Genomic DNA, 21,753 nt, shown 5'->3' on the forward strand with positions numbered 1-21,753 from the left:
TTGGGATACAAACGTGATGTTATCTTTTTCATTTGAAGAGTGCAGTCAGTTTTATTTTTTATTTCATATAGAGATAAAAAAAAAAAAAAGTGTCATTTTGCTTTGCCCTGTGGTGAAAATCCAGCTTTTAATGTTGTGTATGTGTCTATATGGTGTTTTTAATAGGCTTTAAGACAAACCATGTGTAAATTCATAAGTCGACAGCATTGTCGGTCTCAAAAACACGGTGTGAAATCGCTGGTGTTTCTGACGTCACAAACGACCTTATAACCAATCAGAGCAACGTGTGATCGTCAACCAGTGGATCTCTGAGTGGAGGCGGGGCTCATTTGCATATTCATAGAACTGCCTGTACTAAATGAGGCAAGGGTGTCGAGTAACATTCAAGATTTCATGGCTAAATGTGTCTTTTTGTTGATCCAAGGTGATTAAAGGATAAAATGAGTGACTACAGGGGGACATTAAAAGATTGCGATCTTGATTCAAACACCCTCGTGATCTTATTGACAAGATTGTACTTTGAGAAGTACAATCAAAGTGAACATTCAGATCTGAGCCAGAGAGAGACAGTATCATTTTATATGTTACAAATATTCAAATTATCACAGAACTATATTAGGATAAAAGTTTATAGTTCGGATATAAACACTGATGTCTATACGTTTGCAATCAAAATAGAGCAAATCTCCTTTTGAATGTAACTTGGAGCTTCAACTAAAGATTTGATCAATTACATCATTACGCCAGTAGGTGGCGATTAGAGACTGTTAAAAAAAATGTTTGTCATTGAATCATCATTCGTTCATGAGATTCATTCACGCTGATTCACCTAGTAATGAAACGTATTCACTCAACCTGACTTAAAAAATAATCATTTAAATTAATTAAAAATTTTTTAAATTGATTGCATGCAGCAAATACAATTTTGTCTGAATCTCTATATTAAATTATATTATTTTGTTTAGCTGTCTGTTCAGAATCATGGGAGAATCGTGATCTCTATTTAAAACGAAAACAATCGTGATTCTCAACTTTGTTTAGAATCGTGCAGCTCTAGCAACAACAAACAGTGAACAAACACTTATAACACCTTATGCACCACATAGCAACACCCTGGCAACCAGGCAAAATACACTAGCAGGTAGCAGCAATGCAGAACACCATACCAAACACCCTAAAAACACTCTGAAAATGCCTTTTTCAATATGGATTTCAGTTTGGACAATTTCACAGAAGAACCCTGAAAATTCACCTTAGCAAACACCCGGCAACGCCCTAGCAACCATCTAGAACAATCTCACAGCCAAACAGAAGTGCATGCTTTAAAAACCACTTTGAAGACCTTAGCAAGTGCATAGCAACACAGTGGTAACCTCCCAAACACCCTAGCAACATCAAAGAACACTAAACGCTTTCAGAATACATTAGTAACAGCATAGCAACGCCCTAGCAACCATCTAGAACAATCTCACAGCCAAACAGAAGTGCATGCTTTAAAAACCACTCCGAAAACCTTAGCAAGTGCATAGCAACACAGTGCTAACCTCCCAAACGCCCTAGCAACATCAAAAAACACTAAACGCTTTCAGAATACATTAGTAACAGCATAGCAACGCCCTAGCAACCATCTAGAACAATCTCAGAGCCAAACAGAAGCGCATGCTTTAAAAACCACTCCGAAGACCTTAGCAAGTGCATAGCAACGCAGTGCTAACCTCCCAAACGCCCTAGCAACATCAAAGAACACTAAACACATTCAGAATACATTAGTAACAGCATAGCAACGCCCTAGCAACCATCTAGAACAATCTCAGAGCCAAACAGAAGCGCATGCTTTAAAAACCACTCCGAAGACCTTAGCAAGTGCATAGCAACGCAGTGCTAACCTCCCAAACGCCCTAGCAACATCAAAGAACACTAAACGCTTCCAGAATACACTAGTAACAGCATAGCAACGCCCTAGCAACCATCTAGAACAATCTCAGAGCCACATTGAAGTGCATGCTTTAAAAAACACTTTGAAGACCTTAGCAAGTGCATAGCAACGCAGTGGTAACCTCCCAAACACCCTAGCAACAACAAAGAACACTAATCGCATTCAGATTACATTAGTAACAGCATAGCGATGCCCTGGCAACCACCCAGCAATGTTCTAACAACAACTTCGAACACCCTAACAACCACATAGCAATGCAAGCACCCTCACAAACCTGTGAAAGCACTGTTTTCGATGTATTATTGATACTTTGGATGTTTTTCTTTTAATTCAGCTTGTCTGTGCATTCAAAACGGTTTCCTCATTCATCCATTCCTTTCTTCTCCTCTTTCTTTGTGTCTTCAGTCGTTCCCTGCATACTGATGCTCAAGGAAGAGTGTTTTTCTTCCCAGCGACTCAATGATGCTCATTTAGGAGAATAAACCAAGCATTTCTCTCTCGCAGAAGACAGTTTTACGGCTCAGATGCTGCTCTTTCACAGCTCTGCACATTTAATGGAGATCGCAGTTATATTTGAGTGAGGCGTTCATTTCATCTCAGATTATTCTTCTAAAATTCATTTAAAAAAAGGCAAATGAGTCACTAGTTGTCATCCAGTAAAGCTTTAAAACGAATGTGAGCAGCTTAGATTATTTGATGACAAATATTTGAGTTCATATCAAGACCCTGATACTTTTAAGTATACTAATATCAGTGTACAAGGTCTTATAAGTGTACGATTTCAATACTTGGGACTAAATTGGCCAACATTTTAGTGTATAAAAGTAAACTGAGTACTAGAAAACTAGATTTTTCTATACTGCAACAAGTGAACTTATAGTTATACTAGTTTGCTAGTCAAATTGTTACACATTTTTTAATTTATGAAAGTACAATTGGATGTATACTCTCAGTAGATTAATCGTTTTAGACTGCAACTTGAGTTCTTTAAGTGAAATTGACATACTTAAAGTTAACCATTTGTATATTATTTTTGCACTTTAAGTACACTAGTTCCTAGGTATTAATTTTTATTGCAATATTAAGGAAATTTGAAAAGTAAATTCCTATGATTCACATACTCAGAATTAGATGTTTTCATTATAAATCAATATTCATGTACGTTTCAGTAAAACTAAGTAAACACAACTACAAGCCAATTATACTTACTTAGTATACTTAAATTATTTTTAAATATATCTCGATTTCGATGTATAGGCCAAATATACTTAGACTTTTCTGTCAGTATAAGATTTTAAGTATATTTCTGAGAAGTAAAGGTAGACTGAAAGAATAGTTTCTTGTTTTGAGTTTAAAAGAAGTATACTAATAGCACAATCGAATAAACTTATTTTTGCAATGTGATCTCTGACTGACTTCTGATTACAGACTCTTGAGTAAATGTGAGCAGAAAGTTTGACACAGTCTCACACACACACGTGAGATTACTGTGTTTTCCTCAGGAGAAACATCTGAGACTTCAGCAAGTCCATTTTCTGGCCATTAATCGTCTTGTTGTCTAAGTGAAGCGGGCAGCTGCACATGTTCCTTTATGCGACGTTAACAGCGTTTCAACACTAAACTGTGCTAGAGGTGATCCGTCAGTGAAAGTACTCAGGGTTTCCTTTCACAGCCACTGATGCAGTGTCTCGTTTTCATACCTGAAATGTGGAAAAAAATCATAATTGAATTCATATATTTTTTAGCATTTATACTGCACTGAATTCACACAGATTTTTAATATGAAAATGTTAAAACAACCAGTTTGAGTGTTTTACAGTTAAAAATATACAGAGAATAAAAACACACACACAAAAAAAGATATATTTTTGAATTAAAGAAAATAAGGGTCTCAAAAATAATGCCACAATGCAACAAATTAAATCAAAATATTTTTTTTCTTTCAATTTTGGGCTGAAATTTAGCCTGGATGTTTTATTTACAATGCATTAAGTAGTAAATACAGTGATTTAGATTAGGTTATCGTGTGTTGAATATGCCGACTATCAGCATCACATGTTCTGAAGGATCTTTACAGATTATTCCTGAGCGTTTAATTACACACACATTCCTTCCTCATCTGCTTTAAACAAAAAAAGGGGATCTTGTCTGAACTTATTGTTCCACATTGTGATTTTGAAACATTGAGCATCAATAAAGAGGAACTCGGAGATGTTTTTCCTGCAAGTTCTCCACATCACTTCCAAAGGTCCCTGGCCGCTCCGTCTCTCTCGTTTAACATCACCTCGTCTTAACCGGGACAAGAACGCTGTTAATTATGAGTTTGAGCATGCTGGGTCCCGTTGAGCACAGTTCACGGTTGTGCTGGGGTCCTAAAGACGCAGTGGGGGACTGCTTGCGTAAAAGATCCTGGCAGAGGATAAACAGGACAGCAAGAAAGTGCTAGAGCGCCCTGAGCATGAGACTCACTTCAGCTTCAGCAGTGAAGTTTAGGCTACTTAACGCTCACACGACACCAGTTTCAATGAAAAAACATTTTCAACCATACATTAACATGGAAAAAAGCGGGATTCAACGTTATTGTATATTGTTTACATGACAAAAATGTACAAAAAACAGCTTTTTCGTAGGCTACAGGGATCCATGAAAACAACTAAAAACGCTCTTTTATTCATGCCAGGCCAGTAGGTGGTGATGATTTGCGTTTTTGTAGTTTTCAAAACTTTGCGTTTTCAGGCACGCAAAAAAGCTGTTGTCGTATAAATAAACGGCCATAAGAAGTTTTCTGTTTGTATTTGAAAACGCTGTCGTGTAAACACATTCCCAATGTGCAAGTTTTCGAAATCCCTTATCTACAAAAACACACTTGCGTGTTATGTATTCAGTCTGTGTGTTTATTTACCGCCATCTAGTGGCCTGGCAGCAGAAAACGTTTTCAGTTGTTTTTTACGGATCTGCGCAAACTTTTGAGAAAATTGTTTCCGTTTATAGAATCGTTGTCGTGTAAACATACATTTATGGACGGAAAAAATACCACATACACACACACACACATGTGCAAAATGCAACAATAATTACTTTTCAGGCGCATTCAGTTAACGTTCTCAGAACTTTGGCTAACATTCTAACAAGGTTCTCTCAAAGTTCTGAACAAAAGTTCATCGATGTTACATTAATAAAACATTCATTTCTAGAGGTATTTGTTCTCCATTATTGTTCTTGAAAAAACAGTTAGCACAAAAACATTATTCACACATCGTTCTTGATATTGTTTTTTTTCTTCCGGTAACAATTTAGTTGCATGTTTATCTAACATTTTTATACTTGTTTCAGAACGTTCAGAGAACATTCAAAAGTAACATTCTAGTAATGTTTTTAAAGTGATGAAATGGAATGTTCCCGTAACGTTCTAAAAAAGGACGTTCAAAGAACGTATTCAGAAAAAAATAAGTTTTTTTTTAATAACTAGGAATTTTAGCAACATTTTCTTAGAAAATATCCACTTGTTAGCGGGGATATAGTTCTAAATTAAAAATCGTAGCAAATATCACACCACATCTATAATGATAACGGTAACGGCACAGAGGAACGACATCAACAATTTGTCCAGCTGATAAAAAAAACGGACAAAACATTGACAGCCAATCCGAGTCCTGCTTTAAAGAGCTCGAGGATTTAAAGTGACACACGGCAAAAATGCAATAGGCCTATTTAAGGGATATAACAGGCTAAACGATAACGTCCACATGGTTTCGGACACAACTACAAATAGCTGTTCCCTCAAACAGTGTTTGTGCGTGTGTTTCCAGACACTGTTCTGGAGTATATCAATTCAAATGAGATCAACAGGGACCTCTAGTGTGGAACTGAAGCACTTACACTTCTTGCATTAGTGTCCCAATTCATTATTCACATGATTATTCATAATAGCAAGAAAAACTGTGAATGACCTTTATATAAAGGTTAAGTATTCATCATATAATGGATATTCAGTATGAGCAGTACACCTGTAAAACAACTTAATAAACAAAAGTTTTTATTTCAGAAAATCGCTATATAATCACTATAAAAATCGCTTTATATTAGAAAATGTATATATTTGCATATTCAAATATAGAAAATGTAAGAAATAATATACTTAACATTTAGACATATTTAATTATATAGTTGATACAGTATATGAGTCTACACAAACACACACATGCATGCTTATCATTTATGGGTACTCCTTTACCCACACTTTATGTGGTTAATAATAAACTTACAGTAATATTTAACTCAGGGTTAGGGGTTCAGTTATCTACAAATCAATACCATACCATAATCCCAGTCAGGCAACTGTTCAGTACTACCACAAGAGGGCAGAAAACCCATTGTGAATGTGTGTTGTTTAAAAGGAGGCCTTACAAAGTAGAACCATTTTCATTATAATTAGTGACTCACATTTGGAAAAAAAATAATTAAATAAATAAATTAATAAATACAAAATGCATGTTTTTAATAAATACATATAGTTTAAAAATATATAAATATATACCTTGTTGAATGCCTCAGAAAATATTTTTTAATAAATATTTTCCTATTTTAAATAAATGCATCTTTATTTTAAATAAATAATTTTTAACAATTACACACAAAAACATTATATTCATATTTTTTTACAAATATTTATATTTTTTTAAATAAATGTTTCAGTAAATGGTTTTTAAATAAATAAAAATATATTTTAAATATTTATTAAAAAACGTTCAAAAATAGTAAATAAATGTTTAATGTAAAATAATAATTTAAGTAAATTCATGTGTACATTTTTAAATTCATAAATACAAATATTTTAATTTAAAAAATACACTTTTTGTATTTTAAATAAATAAATACTTTTTAAATAATTACACAAAATAAGTATATAAAATAATTTTTAAAATAACATTTCTAATTTTGTTTAGATACATGTTTAAACAAATATATTTTAAATAAATAAACAATAAATATGTTTTTAATAAATACATTTAAAAATATTAAATAAATGAACAATTTATGTATATAAATAAATACAGGTACATTTTTATTTATACATTTTATTTATAATACAATTTTATTTCAAATAAATAAATAAATAAATACTTTTAATTAATTACACACAAAAATAACCATATAAATACATTTTAAATAAATAATTATTAATAATTTTGACAGCCGGGTTCATGATGGCATAGAGACGTTAACTTAAACTACTTTTAATGCTAAAGGTGCAGTGTGTGATTTTTAGCGACATCTAGCGGTTCGGTTGCGAGTCTGCACTAAGGGTGCCCACTGCTCACCCCTCCCTTTCGAAGAAGCTACGGTGGCTAAAACGGGACAAACATCTCGTCGCCTGAGAATAGCCAGAGTAAGCCAAGAGTGTGTAACATTGTCACTGTTTCTGAACCACAGTCCATTATAAACCACATCATGGATTAAGTTTACAAAGCCATAGTCAGGTGAGGATCATGGGTCTTAATATATAATATAATATAATATAATATAATATAATATAATATAATATAATATAATATAATATAATATAATAGTAATCAGCTGATTGTCTCACAAACGTAACCACATTTATCTCCATAGCAAAGCCATAACACAGCAAGGGAGAAGAACATGAACTAAGTTACATGAAACAGTCCAACTACATATTACACCATTGACAATGGAAAAGTCACTACTCACGGTGTTTATGGCTTCTAGTTTTCAGGGTAGTGCCGAAACGTGCTCTTTAGCACTGTGTGTTCACGTTCGGCTACGGTGGAAACATGTTGATGTAGGGCCCACATCAGGCCTCTCAGAGGGGGGCCACATCACAGGGCCCGACCCCACCGGGACCCATATCGGGGGGGACATCACAGGACACAACGAGGGGGAGTTTACGGCTCCTCTCACAACCGTCCCACCGCAGGAGAGTCTGACGAGAGGCTTTATAACACATTTATCCCAAATGTTGCTGACATCCATCAGAAAGAGGCAATGAGGATCTGTGAGAGTCACACAGAGAAATCTCACCTTAATAAGCACTTGTTCTGGGGAAAGTAAAAAAAAAAATATATATATATAAAAGATACAATACATTTTTATTGAAAACAATTATTTAAAATGAATATATAAATATGCTATTATGCAAATAAGGATACATATTTTTAAAATAAATAAATGTTTTTAAAATAAATAAACATTTTAAATAAATAAATATATATTGAAAAACATTTATTAATGAAGTTATTTTATTGAAATAAAGAGTTTTTATTTATTTAAATGTTACAATATTTTTATTATTTTAAATAAGTAAATAATCAGAATAAAATGCACTGCATAAAATAATAAACACTTTTAAATACATAAAAATGTTTTAAATAAATATGTTTTTGTAAATAAATACATTTATAATAAAATATTAAAATAAATAAAGTTTAAATACATGAAAATTTTTTAATATTTTTAAATAAATCATTACATTAAAATCTCTTTTACAGCTGCATGGCATTTTTTAATCGTACACAATATTTGAGCGGGAAATCTGGAATCTGAATCACGTGTTCTGGCGCGCCTCGAGTCTCTCGAGTGAAGTTGTTTAGTCTAGATCTCATGCTGGTCTTTCCGTCTGGTCTGTGATTGCTTTGGTTTTGCGGAAACATCTCTGGTGTTTAGATTTTATTCGAGCAAACGAGTACAAGACCCGAGTGACGTCATTCAGATTCAAACAAGCTGTCGAGGGCTGAATCATATAACTAGATTCAATGTAACTAGTGTGTGACATCTCATGCACGACTAAACATTTGGTTTCATTTCGTCTTTGAAGGATCAAAGGTTTATCAGACACCTGTGAGGTGGACGGATCATCTCGGCAAAGGAAAAGAGCTCAATAACAGATTTAGACAGATTTGTGAACAATATTTGACAGAAATAGGCGTATAATTTTTAAAATAATAATAAAATAATTTTGCGTATATAGAAAAAGTCTTTGAGTTCAGCTCATGAAAAATGGGGACAAAAACAACAGTGTTGCATTTATAATTTTGTTCAGTGTATATACCAATTTTACTTAATTAATTGTAAAAACTACAATAATTAAAATTGTTCATGTATGTACACACACAAATGCAAAAAAAATATGGGTGTATATACACATTAAATAAAGTGCATGCATGCATAAATAGATAAATAAAATAAATGCATGCATGAACTTTATTATTGTGTATATACACCCACATTTTTTGCATTTGTGTGTGTATATATATACATAAATGATTCCTTCTGAGTCTCACAGTTGCTGATTTCCAGATATCATCACTGACCGATAATAAATAAACAAAAAAAACTAGTTGACCACTATTGTAGATATTACCGTAATAGGAAATAAAGCTGTTACTCAGTTCTGGTTCCTCTGGCCCTTTGAAAGCGGTTTACGGGGGTCTGAGTGGGTCTGAGACCCACCGCTGTGTGACACAGATAAGACCGGACGGACCCATTCTGAGTTCAAAAGAGAGCCGAAACCCCTGAGAGATTCCCGTCGTTTAGAGATGACCTCTGCCGTGCCACTTCCTTCAGAAAGCTTCAGTTCAGCTCAGCGCTGGTCCTCGTTAAACCCTTCATAAAGATAGCAGAGCGCTGAGAGAGTGTGTGTGTGTGAACTGGAGTCTGGGATCCATCACAGGGGCCCTTACAAGCTCCTTACACACACACACACACACACACTTCAGGTTGTGGAGATTGTCACCTGTTGGATGCAGATCCCTCAGCCTGATCCAGATCTGCAGGACTCCACGAGATTATGGCTTTCAATCTGAGGAAACTTGCATTATTTCACATTTACACATTGAATGCATTTTTTGTTGTTGTTTTGGATTATGTAAATAAATAAAATATAGAAACACTCGGGAACCGCCCACAAGCATCAATGCAGTGTAGAAATCTAATACTTCTGCAATTTGAGTGTGTGTGTGTGTGTGTGTGTTTCTTCAGCATCTGGCTCTGATTATCTGCTCTGCCCAGAGGGAGCGATGGATTGAAACTCCAGACTCTGGCAGAGCAAAGTCTATTATATCATCTCGCAATTATTCCACTCATGATAGCTAATTTCAGGAAATTAGATGTGTGTGAGGGAGAGACACGTGTGTGTTTGTGTGTGTGAATGTAGTATAACTCATGAGGGTGGCTTCACAAAGGTCCTCTAGTCACTGAACGCAGCTCATCCAATCAGATTTCATATAACTTGCATGTGCATTTACTCTATTTCAGTACACTCTCAGAAAAAAAGGTACAAAAGCTGTCACTGAGGCTGTACCTTTTCAAAAGGTACACTTTTGTATCCAAAGACTACATATTGTTACCTTAGTGGTACATATTAGCACCTGAAATGTACAGTTTAGCTCATGAAATGGACATTAGCACCTAAAATGTACATATTATCACCTAAAATGTGCACATTACCACCTAAAATGTACATATTAGCTCACGAAATAGACTATTATCACCTAAAATGTACATATTATCACCTAAAATTGACATATTACCACCTAAAATGGACATATTAGCTCATGAAATAGACTATTAGCACCTAAAATGTACATATTATCACCTAAAATGTGCACATTACCACCTAAAATGGACATTAGCTCACAAAATAGACTATTATCACCTAAAATGTACATATTATCACCTAAAATTGACATATTACCACCTAAAATGTACATATTAACACCTAAAATGGACATATTAGCTCATGAAATGAACATATTAGCACCTCAAATGTACATATTAGTACCTAAAATGGACAAAAGTTTACCTTTTGAAAAGGTACACCCCCAGTGACAGCTTTTGTACCTTTTTTTCTGAGAGTGTAGAATTGGTATTTTGAGGGATTTCTGAACAATATGCATGACATGGATTAAACATTATAGCCTATAAACTTTGTTAAGCATTAAAAACTATTAAAACTGTAAACATTTCAACATCATGTCATAGCTTTGGTGAATATCTCTAGAAGTATCGATTCATCTCCTGGATTTATATATCGTATACGAAGGATCATTTCAATTTCTGAGTTGAGAGACATTCTTCAGGCCTCATTAAGAGTTCGAGTTCACATCTAGAAAGCGTTTCTCAGAGTCTGTGGATGTGATGAAGCAGAGTTTACCGCGTCCGGAAAGAGCAAATAAAGTTAAAAAAACTGAAATAAAAGAGTTCTGTCAGGCTGATTTATTGCACTATGAGTGAATGAAAACTGGCTGAGGGGATCAATTTCATTCTTGAGATTTCAGAGCGTACGATTTCTAACCGCAAACCCTCAGAGATCATCATTCATAAACCCTGTAGAGATAAACTCTAATTACTCTCTTTAATCAAACGAACCGCCATCGAAGAGACAGTGTAGACATGTCTGAAAAATGAATGAATGTGTAATGTCTAAATCATATTAACAGCTCAAATCAGGAACTGTTGAGAAAGAGCTCCTGATTTTAGGTTTTTAATTCTTAAATATCAGAATTTCATTAAAAAAAAACATTAGTTTACACACTAAATATCATCATCTCTCTCTCAGACAAACACATACACTCTCTCTCTATCTCTCTCTCTCTCACACACACACAATTACACATCAATTATTGGTTTTATTTAACATGAAAGGGTTAAAAACAGACTGCAACTCTATTAAGAGATATTTTAATTATTTACTGCTGTAAAATAAGGTATCTACACTACAGTAAGAAAGTGTATGCATCTTTCTTTAATCCTCTATAGGCTATAACAATGACATTTGGCTAAACCCGAGCTTCCCACAGATCAGACATTTATCTGTGTAGATAGGCTATCTGTTAATGTTCGGGATTCTCTCCGTCCAGATATGAACTATTTTAGTAGGCTAGCCTATTTCTCTGATGTCAACATCTCCTTTTTCCCTTCTATTTCTCAAATTCAACTCTGTGTTAGTCTCAGTGGAAGTGTCTTACTTTGTTGATTGTTTCCTGTCTTGTTATGTAGCCTACATACATTCTGCAATAAAATAAAATAAATAGCCAAACAATAAATAAAACAAGTTCGTGATTGCGCGTGAGTGCTCGGTCCTGCCCCCCGAACGCGCAGCGGGCACGCGCCCATTAAAGCCCTCATCGCGACTGTCTCTCGTCTCACAGGCTTGTAAAGTCCTCTCAGCACAGAAGCGTCGCGAGTGTGTGGATACATGGATCTGTGTGTGATTGTGCTGTTGTTGTCTCTATGCGGGCTTCTGCGGGGCCAAGGTGAGTTTACCGAACAACTCTCTAAAAATGCGAGTTTCGTGAGGAGAATGAAACAGAGTTGTGACATCTCACTTCTGTGGGCGCGTGCTCGCGTGATGTCCGTCTGATACCTGTATTTGACGAATCGGGTTAAATATGTTTGCTCGGGTTGCTGTTGTAAACATTTGTTTAAACGTCTCTAGAATGGAAAATAAGATTTAAAAAAATAGTATAGTTTAATTTAAAATACTATATAGTAGCCTATATAAAGTCACGTGGTACATAACAAAAAAAATCGCTAATTATTAGAATGCGCCTTTGTATGATAAAACTTCAAATGAGTAACTTGCTGATCTCTTAATTAAAGGGTTGTGCTCCCAAAACTATAATTTACCGCAGCTGAAGTGTTTTATTCTTAACAGATACTGTATGAATATGTAGATTAGGGGGCGTGGTATGTGTTGCAGGAACCAATCAGCTGTCTCTTGCCAGTGCCAGTCTGTCTGAATCTGAAGAATGAAGCAGTGCAGAGAAAGTTTAGTTTAATGGCATTTGATTTTAATGATGAAAGAATAAGCCAGAGGAAGGTTAACCGGGTCATGCTAATCTTACAGGACTGCTAGTGTCTAAAACTCCTTCCTCACACGTTCATGTCACTCCCTCGGACACCGCACACATGTGGTTTACTGGTGCAGGTCATTATTCAGAGCCACAAACTGTTTGTATGAGCAGTGGCTTGACTAGTATCACGTGGGTGGTGTTTTCACACACACTAGTGCTGTTCTTAGCTCACATCTTGGTTTTTATTGGGCTTTAGAAAGTTTCTCAGTAACACTTCAATTCACTGAGTCCTTGTTACATGTAGTTATAACTGTAAATTATGCATAATTACATGCAACAGACCCTAAAGTATTTAGTTAATTATTATTACACAGTATCTAAATGTATAATTACAGTGTAATGTAGCAGTTTTACTCTGGTTGTGTTTATTTTCTATTTAATGAACACATAGACATTTTTATTTAAATTACAATTTTATTTATTTTTTTAATATTTATTTTACTGATATTTACTGTACAGCAGAGCTATAATAATCAATGCACATTTATTTTTTAATTAAAATTATTAATGTTCTTCTGGGTGACTTATTTGATTTACTTGATTATAATTTAAATATATATATATTTATTTCTTTTTTAAATTAATCACCTTTACATTTATTAAAAAAAATACTTCATTGATTGTATTTTATTGAATTGAACTGTGGTTCATTATTTTCTATAAAATACTTTAAATCACAGCTATAACAAACTGACCGCACATTTCTTTATTAATAAAATTAATATTTTTTTATGGATAACTGGTTTAACTTATTTTATGTATTGTATCATTTAAATGTTTTCATTTTTAAAAATTGCATTTATTTATTTTAATAAAGCACATCTATTTAAATACAATAATTAATATTTATGTAAGTACATTAATATTTGTATTTCATATTCAAAGTGTAAATCTAATTTATTTTATCACTAACTTTTATCATTTAAACTAAAATAAAATTGCATTTATTTATTTGAATAAAGCACATTTATTTAAACATTTAATCAATATTCATGTAAATAAATTAATATTTGTACTGTTTTTTATGATTTAGAAATGACTGCTTATAAACCCCATGTGGTGTTTCGATTACTGTGCAAACCTGAAGTAGAAGAGCCCAAAAGACTCATCTGCCAAAAATATCATGCGTTTTGGCAGACGAAGGAAACCACAGGGAAATTAATGATCTGTTTGATCCAATTGAGTCCACTTGCGTCAGCTGATGGTTGTTTGGAAATGTTTTGGACTAGTTTTTATGGCCTTTAATCTTTGGGAGAGACTCAGACGTGTTTAACGGAGTTACTTCACCCGCCAGACACTAAACATTATTCAGCATGAGTGGAAAATGGCTTGTGGGAAAAAACAAACAAGGGAGATACAATCCAGACAGCTGTGAGCGGCATATCAAGACAAGATACTGATTGTGCAAGAGGAATGACTACGTCACAATGATGATTAAAAACAAATAAATCAATGAATAAACACACAGACCCTCGTCAGATTTAAAGTAGTCCAGCTATTGGTATAAAGTCTGCTAAAATGATGTTTTTCAGTACATAAGTCTTAAAACAAGATTTCTGTACTTGAGATGCTAAATGACAAGATATTACGACTTATTTTCTTGGAAATTAATGAATGAAAATTAAGCGAGTTTTTGCTGAAAACAAGAACAAATATCGGCACCATTTGAAAGTGTGCGGGGCATGAGCTAAACTAATGAATATTAATTATGCGCTACACTGATTTGCAGAAAGACAGACCTTGGGTAGGTCGGTGGGAGAATAGAATGGAAAAGAATAGAATGGGATGAAATGGAATGGAATAGAATGGAATAAAATGGAATATAATAGAATAGAAAGAATAGAATGGGATGGAATGGAATAAAGTGGAATAGAATACAAAATAATAGAATGAGATGGAATGGAATAAAATGGAATATAATAGAATAGAAATAATAGAATGGGATGGAATAAAGTGGAATGGAATAGAAAATAATAGAATGGGATGGAATAAAGTGGAATATAATAGAAAATAATAGAATGGGTTGGAATGGAATAAATTGGAATATAATATAATAGAATAGAAAATAATAGAATGGGATGGAATGGAATAGAATAGAATAGAAAGAATAGAATGGGATGGAATGGAATAAAGGGGAATAGAATGGGATGGAATAAAATGGAATGTAATAGAATAGAAAGAAGAGAATGGGATGGAATGAAATAAAGAGGAATAGAATAGAAAATAATAGAATGGGATGGAATGGAGTAAAATGGAATAGAAAATAATACAATGGGATGGAATGAATAAAATGGAATAGAATAGGATGGAATGGAATAAAATGGAATATAATAGAATAGAAAGAAAAGAATGGGATGGAATGGAATAAAGTGGAATAGAATAGCAAATAATAGAATGGGATGGAATGGAGTAAAATGGAATGGAATAGAATAGAATTAGATGGAATGGAATAAAATGGAATAGAATAGAAATGTATGCAAACCACTTTTCAGATCCAGACACATATGTTATCTCCTCCCTAATTAAAGTAAATGCTCTGAAACTGAGTAGAAACGAAAGGCCCCATGCAGGCGGGAGCAGGTCTCCCACCGAGAGTCTTTATTCCTCGCCGCAGGGTTTGGGGCAGTAACATTTTTAAGAGGGTTTTCCATGGGCCGTTCATCCCTAATTGGACAGAGGTCATGCCAGCATCTGAACAGTTCAGGGTGTCTCAACATTCAGCATATCACAGATTAAAAGGAGGCCAAATGGAGACTGAAATCTATAGAAATAATAGAAACTTTAGAAAAAATAGAGGTGTCTGTGCTAAAGTTTAATTATACATTTAAGTACTGAGTAATAATAATTAACTACATGTACTTACTATAGGGTTAGGGTTTAGATGCATATAATTATGCATCATTTATCATTATTACTATAGTAACTAAATAAAACACGGACTCTGTAAAATAAAGTGTTCTTGACTTAACAACCCTTTTGCATTTGGCCATAAATAAGTCCATTTTTGGACCCTGTTCTCTTATGCTTTGCCAGCCATAGTGTCGAATCTAGCGCTCATGATCGAACCGCAAACCAGAGACTGTGCCAGAGACGAGCCAGTAAGAACTCTGATTCATTGTAATTCATGATCTGAGCAGGGCAAGTCACGGCAAACCCGCTTTAACACTGCGATCTAGTCAGACAGAGCCTACAACGCTTCAAATGTGTCGTAAAATGTAACAAAACTAGTAAACCTTTATATATTTGACCAGGCAAGTCACTATGTGACCCGGTGCAAATGAAATCGTTCAGATAGCTATCCGATCTGAGATGAGATGAAATGAAATGCATGAAGTGGAATTAAAAAAATTAAAATCTCCTGAAAGACATACTAACATATCGCAAAACACACGTATAAATTCATTTAAAACATTCACAAGCCATGATAAAAACATTCCCCAATAGTTTTTTAAATGCAGAGATTGAGATAAAAGACATTTTCAATCATTTAGAGCAGCGAAACCATAGATTGTTTTTTCTTTTTTAGAGATAATCAAACGAATATATGTATATATAATATATGATTAGATGATCAGGTTGAGTATGTACTAACGTGTGGTTGCAGCAACTCTTGCAGATATTTGGGTAAATAGTCAAGTTGCCAGTAACGTGCATGCTTTTAACTGTAATCTGCATGTGTGTGTGTGTGTGTAATGTCCTCAGATCCCATCTCGCTGGACGACTGCTGTAAGGATGGCAAGGACAGAGGTCAGGAGTCTCAGGACTGCACGAGTCTGCCGCTCATCTCTGAATCCACAACCTGCAGGTTTGAACCACCACTTCAACAACCACAAGCCGATTTTCTGATATTTATATATCAGTAACCAGACACTTTCTGGTCCCATTGACTTTCATAGTATATATTTTTTCCTACTATGGAAGACAATGGGACCAGAAACTGTTTGGTTACTGATATTGTTCTAAATATCATTAAATCGGCTGAATGGATTCGAAAACGGTGAAACCCAAATGTTTAACTCTGGGGGTGTTGTAAAATGAGCCTATTTCCAAAAAAAAAAAAAAAAAGGTGGAGTATGCCTTTTAAAATATCAGATCAGATCAATGCATGATTGGTCGAAGTGGCTGTAATGGTGAGATCAGCGCTGGATCTCAGTGCCAGTCATGTGCTTATCTTGGCCTTCAACGCGACCTGGAGTTTGTCTAAATGAGAAAGTGGTGATGTTTGGATATTTTTGGGTCGGTGGGCTTGCAAAAATGAGACGGTTTCCAAATCCAGGAAATTCCACTGAGGTGAAACTCTAGTCAGACGGAGAAGAGTGAAAGCGACCCGAATAACAGGAAATCTGCAGATTATTTCAGACGCAGAAAAGGGGAAAAACAGAGAAGCGAAAGGAGAAATATTCTGCCTTAAAAGGGGCTTCAAGGAGGAAGATGTCAGGGTGATGGGCTGATTGTGAAAGAGGGTGAAGCAAGAGCGAACGAGACAAACAGCCGTCGTTTTACCGTAAAAACCGGCTCGTGCGTCAGTGCTGGATCCGAACCAGACTCGCTTTAAAGTGCTCTCATTTCATTAGAGTGAATTAAAGGGAAATTTGAGATCCGAACACACTGTAAAAAACGTTTCCAGTGCACATTAAATAAAGATGCATTTACTTGAGATGCTAAATGACTTTTTATTTTCATTGCGATGGATTTTTCCTTAGATATAAACATGCTTTAGTTCACACAGCTCGAGGTTACTGGTCCTGATCAATGGCACACTCTTAACATATAATCTATCCACAAGTTTCCTACGCCCCATGAGGCCTTGCGTCAAAAGTGGGCGCGACTTCCGGTTGGAAGTAAACAAAGCGCGATTTGACATGCTTGACACTCGTTCATTCAACATTTGACAGTCATTCAAGTTATAGCGATCCAGATGTGGCAACACAACCTCAACGAAATTCAAAAGGGTGAAATAACAGCACCTTTACCCTCCGCAGTGTATTATAATAACATTATTAATAATCAATACTCATCAAGGCATGGTGACAGACAGTTGTGCGAGCTGACAAACAATTAAAATATTGTGCTTTGGAGTTTATTCAAAATTATAAATGAATGTGCTACTTGAATACATTGGTATTCGGTCAACACAGGCTTTGATCCTGAGTTTAGGTGTAACATCAGTAGCGAACAGCCAATCACATGCCGATAGAGTTTATAGGATATTAAGAATTTAAACAAATTTACACATGAAGTGTCTTTTGGGAGGTGATGGAAACTAACGTTACAGTCGTTGGCAGGATCACTCTGATTTCGTTTTCAGCTTATGTTCAAAACAATCGCGTTTAAGCCACTGAATTAGTTTAGTCCGGTTATACATACAACCGCGAACAGCACATGTTGTCCCTGAGCTCCGTAACGACATCTCTCATAAAGATTTGCGTCTTTAAATAGTAAAATAATTCTCAGAAAAACAGCTAGCCTCTTCGCTAACTAACACACAAAATACCATTTGAATGCTACTTCCGCCGCGTCACCGGAAGTTTCACCCACTTTATTTTTTACAGGAGCCCCCCCCCGGAAACCTGTGGATAATATGTTGATTACCAATGAGCTGAGATGTGTGTGTGTGTGTGTGTGTTGTAGGATAGCTCAGGAACAGTGTTGTGCGACGGTTCTTGACGACAACATCTGCACCATCGGGATCAACATGGCGAAGGACCAGGGAAGCTGCGACAGCCTCTTGTCCACCAGCACATGTGAAACCAAGACGTCCAAGGTGTGTGTGTGTGTGTGTGATCTCTCGCCGCATGCAGATCAATGCTGGATATGATGATTATGCGTGTTTAAAGATGACACACACTCTCTCTCTCTCTCACACACACACACACTGCAGCTCACTTAGGCTAATAGACCCAGTGTGTCTTCACATGGTTTTATCATTTAAAATGTTCTTTTTGAGAACTGTTTACTTTATAAAGTGTGTCTCTGAGATATACGAGACCTGTGTTGATACTCCATATCATGAAAAGGCAAATATTTTCATGTGAAACGTAAGTGTGAGAGTACGTGACGTGTTGGGTCAGTGTTCTTGTCAGTGCACGCGTGTGTGTGAGACTCTCAGATCACTATAAGATGATGAATGTGTTTGAAAGCAGGAACTCGAGAGATCGAGGGGTAAAAATAGTCTTTCTCTCCGCCCTGTTTACACTGAGCAAGAGGGAACTTGCCCAAATCACAAGTGCGGAGGACGTGTGTGTGTGTGTGAGAGAGACTGAGTGTGTGTGGTGTTATATATCCCTCACAGGCTCTCCGCCAAACCTCAGCATGAAGAATAGAGCCTTTAATAATACACACCTGAGTGTGTTTCAACATTACTTCTAGGAAACATTCATCTCGCCTGTCACTGGGACTAGATCGTGACTGTTAAAGTGCCTGTCAGAATATTGCTCTACTTTATTTATGTGTTTATCACAAACCCGGAGCGTAATTCATCTCCAACCTTTCGAGGCAGGTATTAGATGATCTGATAGCAAGTTTAAGATCTTTAAATCACCAGATGTGTTGGTGTTTCCTCTAAAACGCAACGAGTTTTCAGTTCTTAAAAACTTAACTCAAACCGTTTATGGACAAAAGATGCATGTGCAATTGATAATTCAGACAAAAATTCAAATTCTCATCATTTAACACGTTTCTCTCGTACGTCAAAATGACCCAAAGCCCTAAAATTATACTTTGTTTTTTTTTGTTTTTTTGTTTTTTTGGGTACATTTACAGGAATGTTTATTAATGTACAATGTCCCTGTCAAACTAAATAAAAAATAAAAAATAAATAAATACATTTAATTTTGATAATATTTTCTATTTTTAATGCAATTTTTCTGGAAGATTTTTTATTTTGTTTACCTTTATATTACTTGATTTGATCAATCAATAAATAAATAAGTAGTAATTTAATCCTTGCATTCTTTCAACTTCAATTCAAAATAACTCACAATTACAAGCATAAGCCTTTTAATTCAGCTCAAAATATCTTACATTGGGTGTCTTTGCTGACCTCTAGTGGAAAAATAATAATATAAGATAATATTTCATGACTCTAGATGGGCTTGTATCTCTATATGGAGGAGATGAGCTGTTCTAAGGGGGTCAAATTGACCTGTGAAGGAAGGATTTATTACTTTTATTTATATGAAAGAAAATCTCCTTGAATCCATTAGATGTTTTGTGTGCGTATTCGTGGTTCAAGTGCAATAAAAGTCCTGATGAACACTCAAACAAAAAAAAAAAAAATTGGGTCAAAATAAGCCGGGTCATTTTGACCCGAAACTCGTTATTTTTCTTGAGTGTTCTCAAGTTGCTCTAAAATTACATGACTTTCTTGGAAGTGCAATTTTCACAAAATAGTGACTCAAATTTCAGTCTGTTCCTGTCATATGACTAGAAAACGGTGATTACAGTGCACAACTGCTATCATAATTTTATGCTGTTTTTTTGTCCTGATTAATTTTGTAGCTTAAAATAAATTTTTGCACTGCAAAAATATGTATTTTTATTTTTTATATTTTTGTCCTGTTTTCCAGTACAAATATCTGAACATTCACAAATCAAGATAGATTTAATAAAGATATTAAGTCTTGTTAACTAAAAAAAATAAATAATAATAATCAAAATTAAGCGAGCTAATGCTTAAAACAAGAAATATCTGCCAATTTGATCTGAAAAAATAACTTTTGGTCAAGGTTTTTTTTGCAATGTGAAAAATGAAATATCTCACTTTGCATGTAATGAGTCTATATAATATATTAGTTTCACCTTTTAAGTTCAATTACTGAAATAAATGAACTTTTGCAACATATTCTAATTTTTCGAGTTTCACCTGTATACATTTATATCATTATTATTATTACATGAGGTGTTTATAAATGAAGTAAAAGTTGGTCACTTACGTACATCAGCAGTTCTTCCTCACCCCTGACCCCGTGTGTTTCTGCTCTTCTTCTTCTGCAGATGTGCTGCGAGTGCTGTTTGCTCGGCCGGGCGGCTCAGGAGCGAGGCCTGTCATGTGACCTGACGTTCGCTGTGGGGTACCAGTGCGGTGTGGTGTCCCGGGCCTGCTGTGTGGACCGCCTGCCAAACACACACGCGAAACCCACGCCGGGTGAGAAGAACAAACACCACTCTCATGATGGGAAAAAGAGAAACAAACCAATAGAAATCATCATGGTTATGACATCACAACCTTCCTTAAAGAGACAGTGCACCCAAAAAATGTTAAATTCTGTCATCATGTACTCACCCTCAAGCATGAATGAGTTTCTTTGTCCTTGTTGAACACAAAAGAGGGTGTTTTGAAGAATGTGGGCAACCAAACAGTTGCTGACTTTATTTATTTTTCATACTGTGGAAGTCAATGGGGACCAACAACTTTATTTAGCAACTTAATAATCTGAAAACCACGCCCACCTTCTCCATTGACTTTGTATGCCTCCTTGTCATTTCTGACTTATAAAAAAAAACAGAACAATGTCTGAAAGCTGCTGTGTGACAAGGTGTACAACAAACAAGCTAAACAACCCAGAAATACGTGTTTATAAGCTTTCAACCCCAAAAAACGAGCGTTTAAGGACACGAAAGTGGATACAGGCGATAAGACGTGAAGCATCAGCTGGAAAGAATGGGTAATTTGTGGGATCCTGACACTCGTGTGCAGAAAACATTTTATCACGGGTATATAAAATATCAAAATATAAATTTATATGTTCGCCTTAGTGGCGTAAGTTAGTTCTCAGAGTAATATGACACGTTGTGCTCGCTCTCAATCGCCTGTCTCCACTTTTGTGTCCTTAAACGCTCGTTTTTTGGGGTCGAAAGCTTATAAACACGTATTTCTGGGTTGTTTAGCTTGTTTGCTGTATGCCACACAGCAGCTTTCAGACATTGGTTTGTTTTTTG

At 35.2% G+C, this 21,753-nt stretch overlaps 1 protein-coding gene and 1 long non-coding RNA gene across 5 annotated transcripts in view; one reads left to right on the top strand and one right to left on the bottom strand.

Annotated features, from left to right (window-relative positions):
* Positions 1-78: 78 nt before the first annotated feature.
* Positions 79-20,881, bottom strand: LOC120460270 (uncharacterized). The gene is made up of 3 exons (XR_016150776.1): positions 20,748-20,881; positions 7,652-7,953; positions 79-3,636 (listed from the first exon to the last, which is right to left on the bottom strand). It is a non-coding gene; the product is annotated as an uncharacterized LOC120460270 (long non-coding RNA).
* Positions 12,055-21,753, top strand: part of fbln1 (fibulin 1) — a 43,371-nt gene continuing 33,672 nt past the window's right edge. For 2 of the 4 annotated variants that reach the window (XM_039647946.2, XM_039647947.2), the window contains exons 1-4: positions 12,056-12,213; positions 16,516-16,618; positions 18,445-18,577; positions 20,809-20,959. In XM_039647946.2, coding sequence (XP_039503880.2) covers positions 12,156-12,213; positions 16,516-16,618; positions 18,445-18,577; positions 20,809-20,959 — 445 coding nt within the window. In that variant the 5' untranslated portion in view covers positions 12,056-12,155. Of the gene's footprint in view, positions 12,214-16,515; positions 16,619-18,444; positions 18,578-20,808; positions 20,960-21,753 lie in introns of all 4 variants that reach the window. The other 2 variants (XM_039647948.2, XM_039647945.2) reach the window with 2 other exon arrangements.

Source organism: Pimephales promelas, chromosome 25 (assembly GCF_988280905.1).
Source record: "Pimephales promelas chromosome 25, fPimPro1.hap1.1, whole genome shotgun sequence".
Taxonomy (NCBI): Eukaryota; Metazoa; Chordata; class Actinopteri; order Cypriniformes; family Leuciscidae; genus Pimephales; species Pimephales promelas.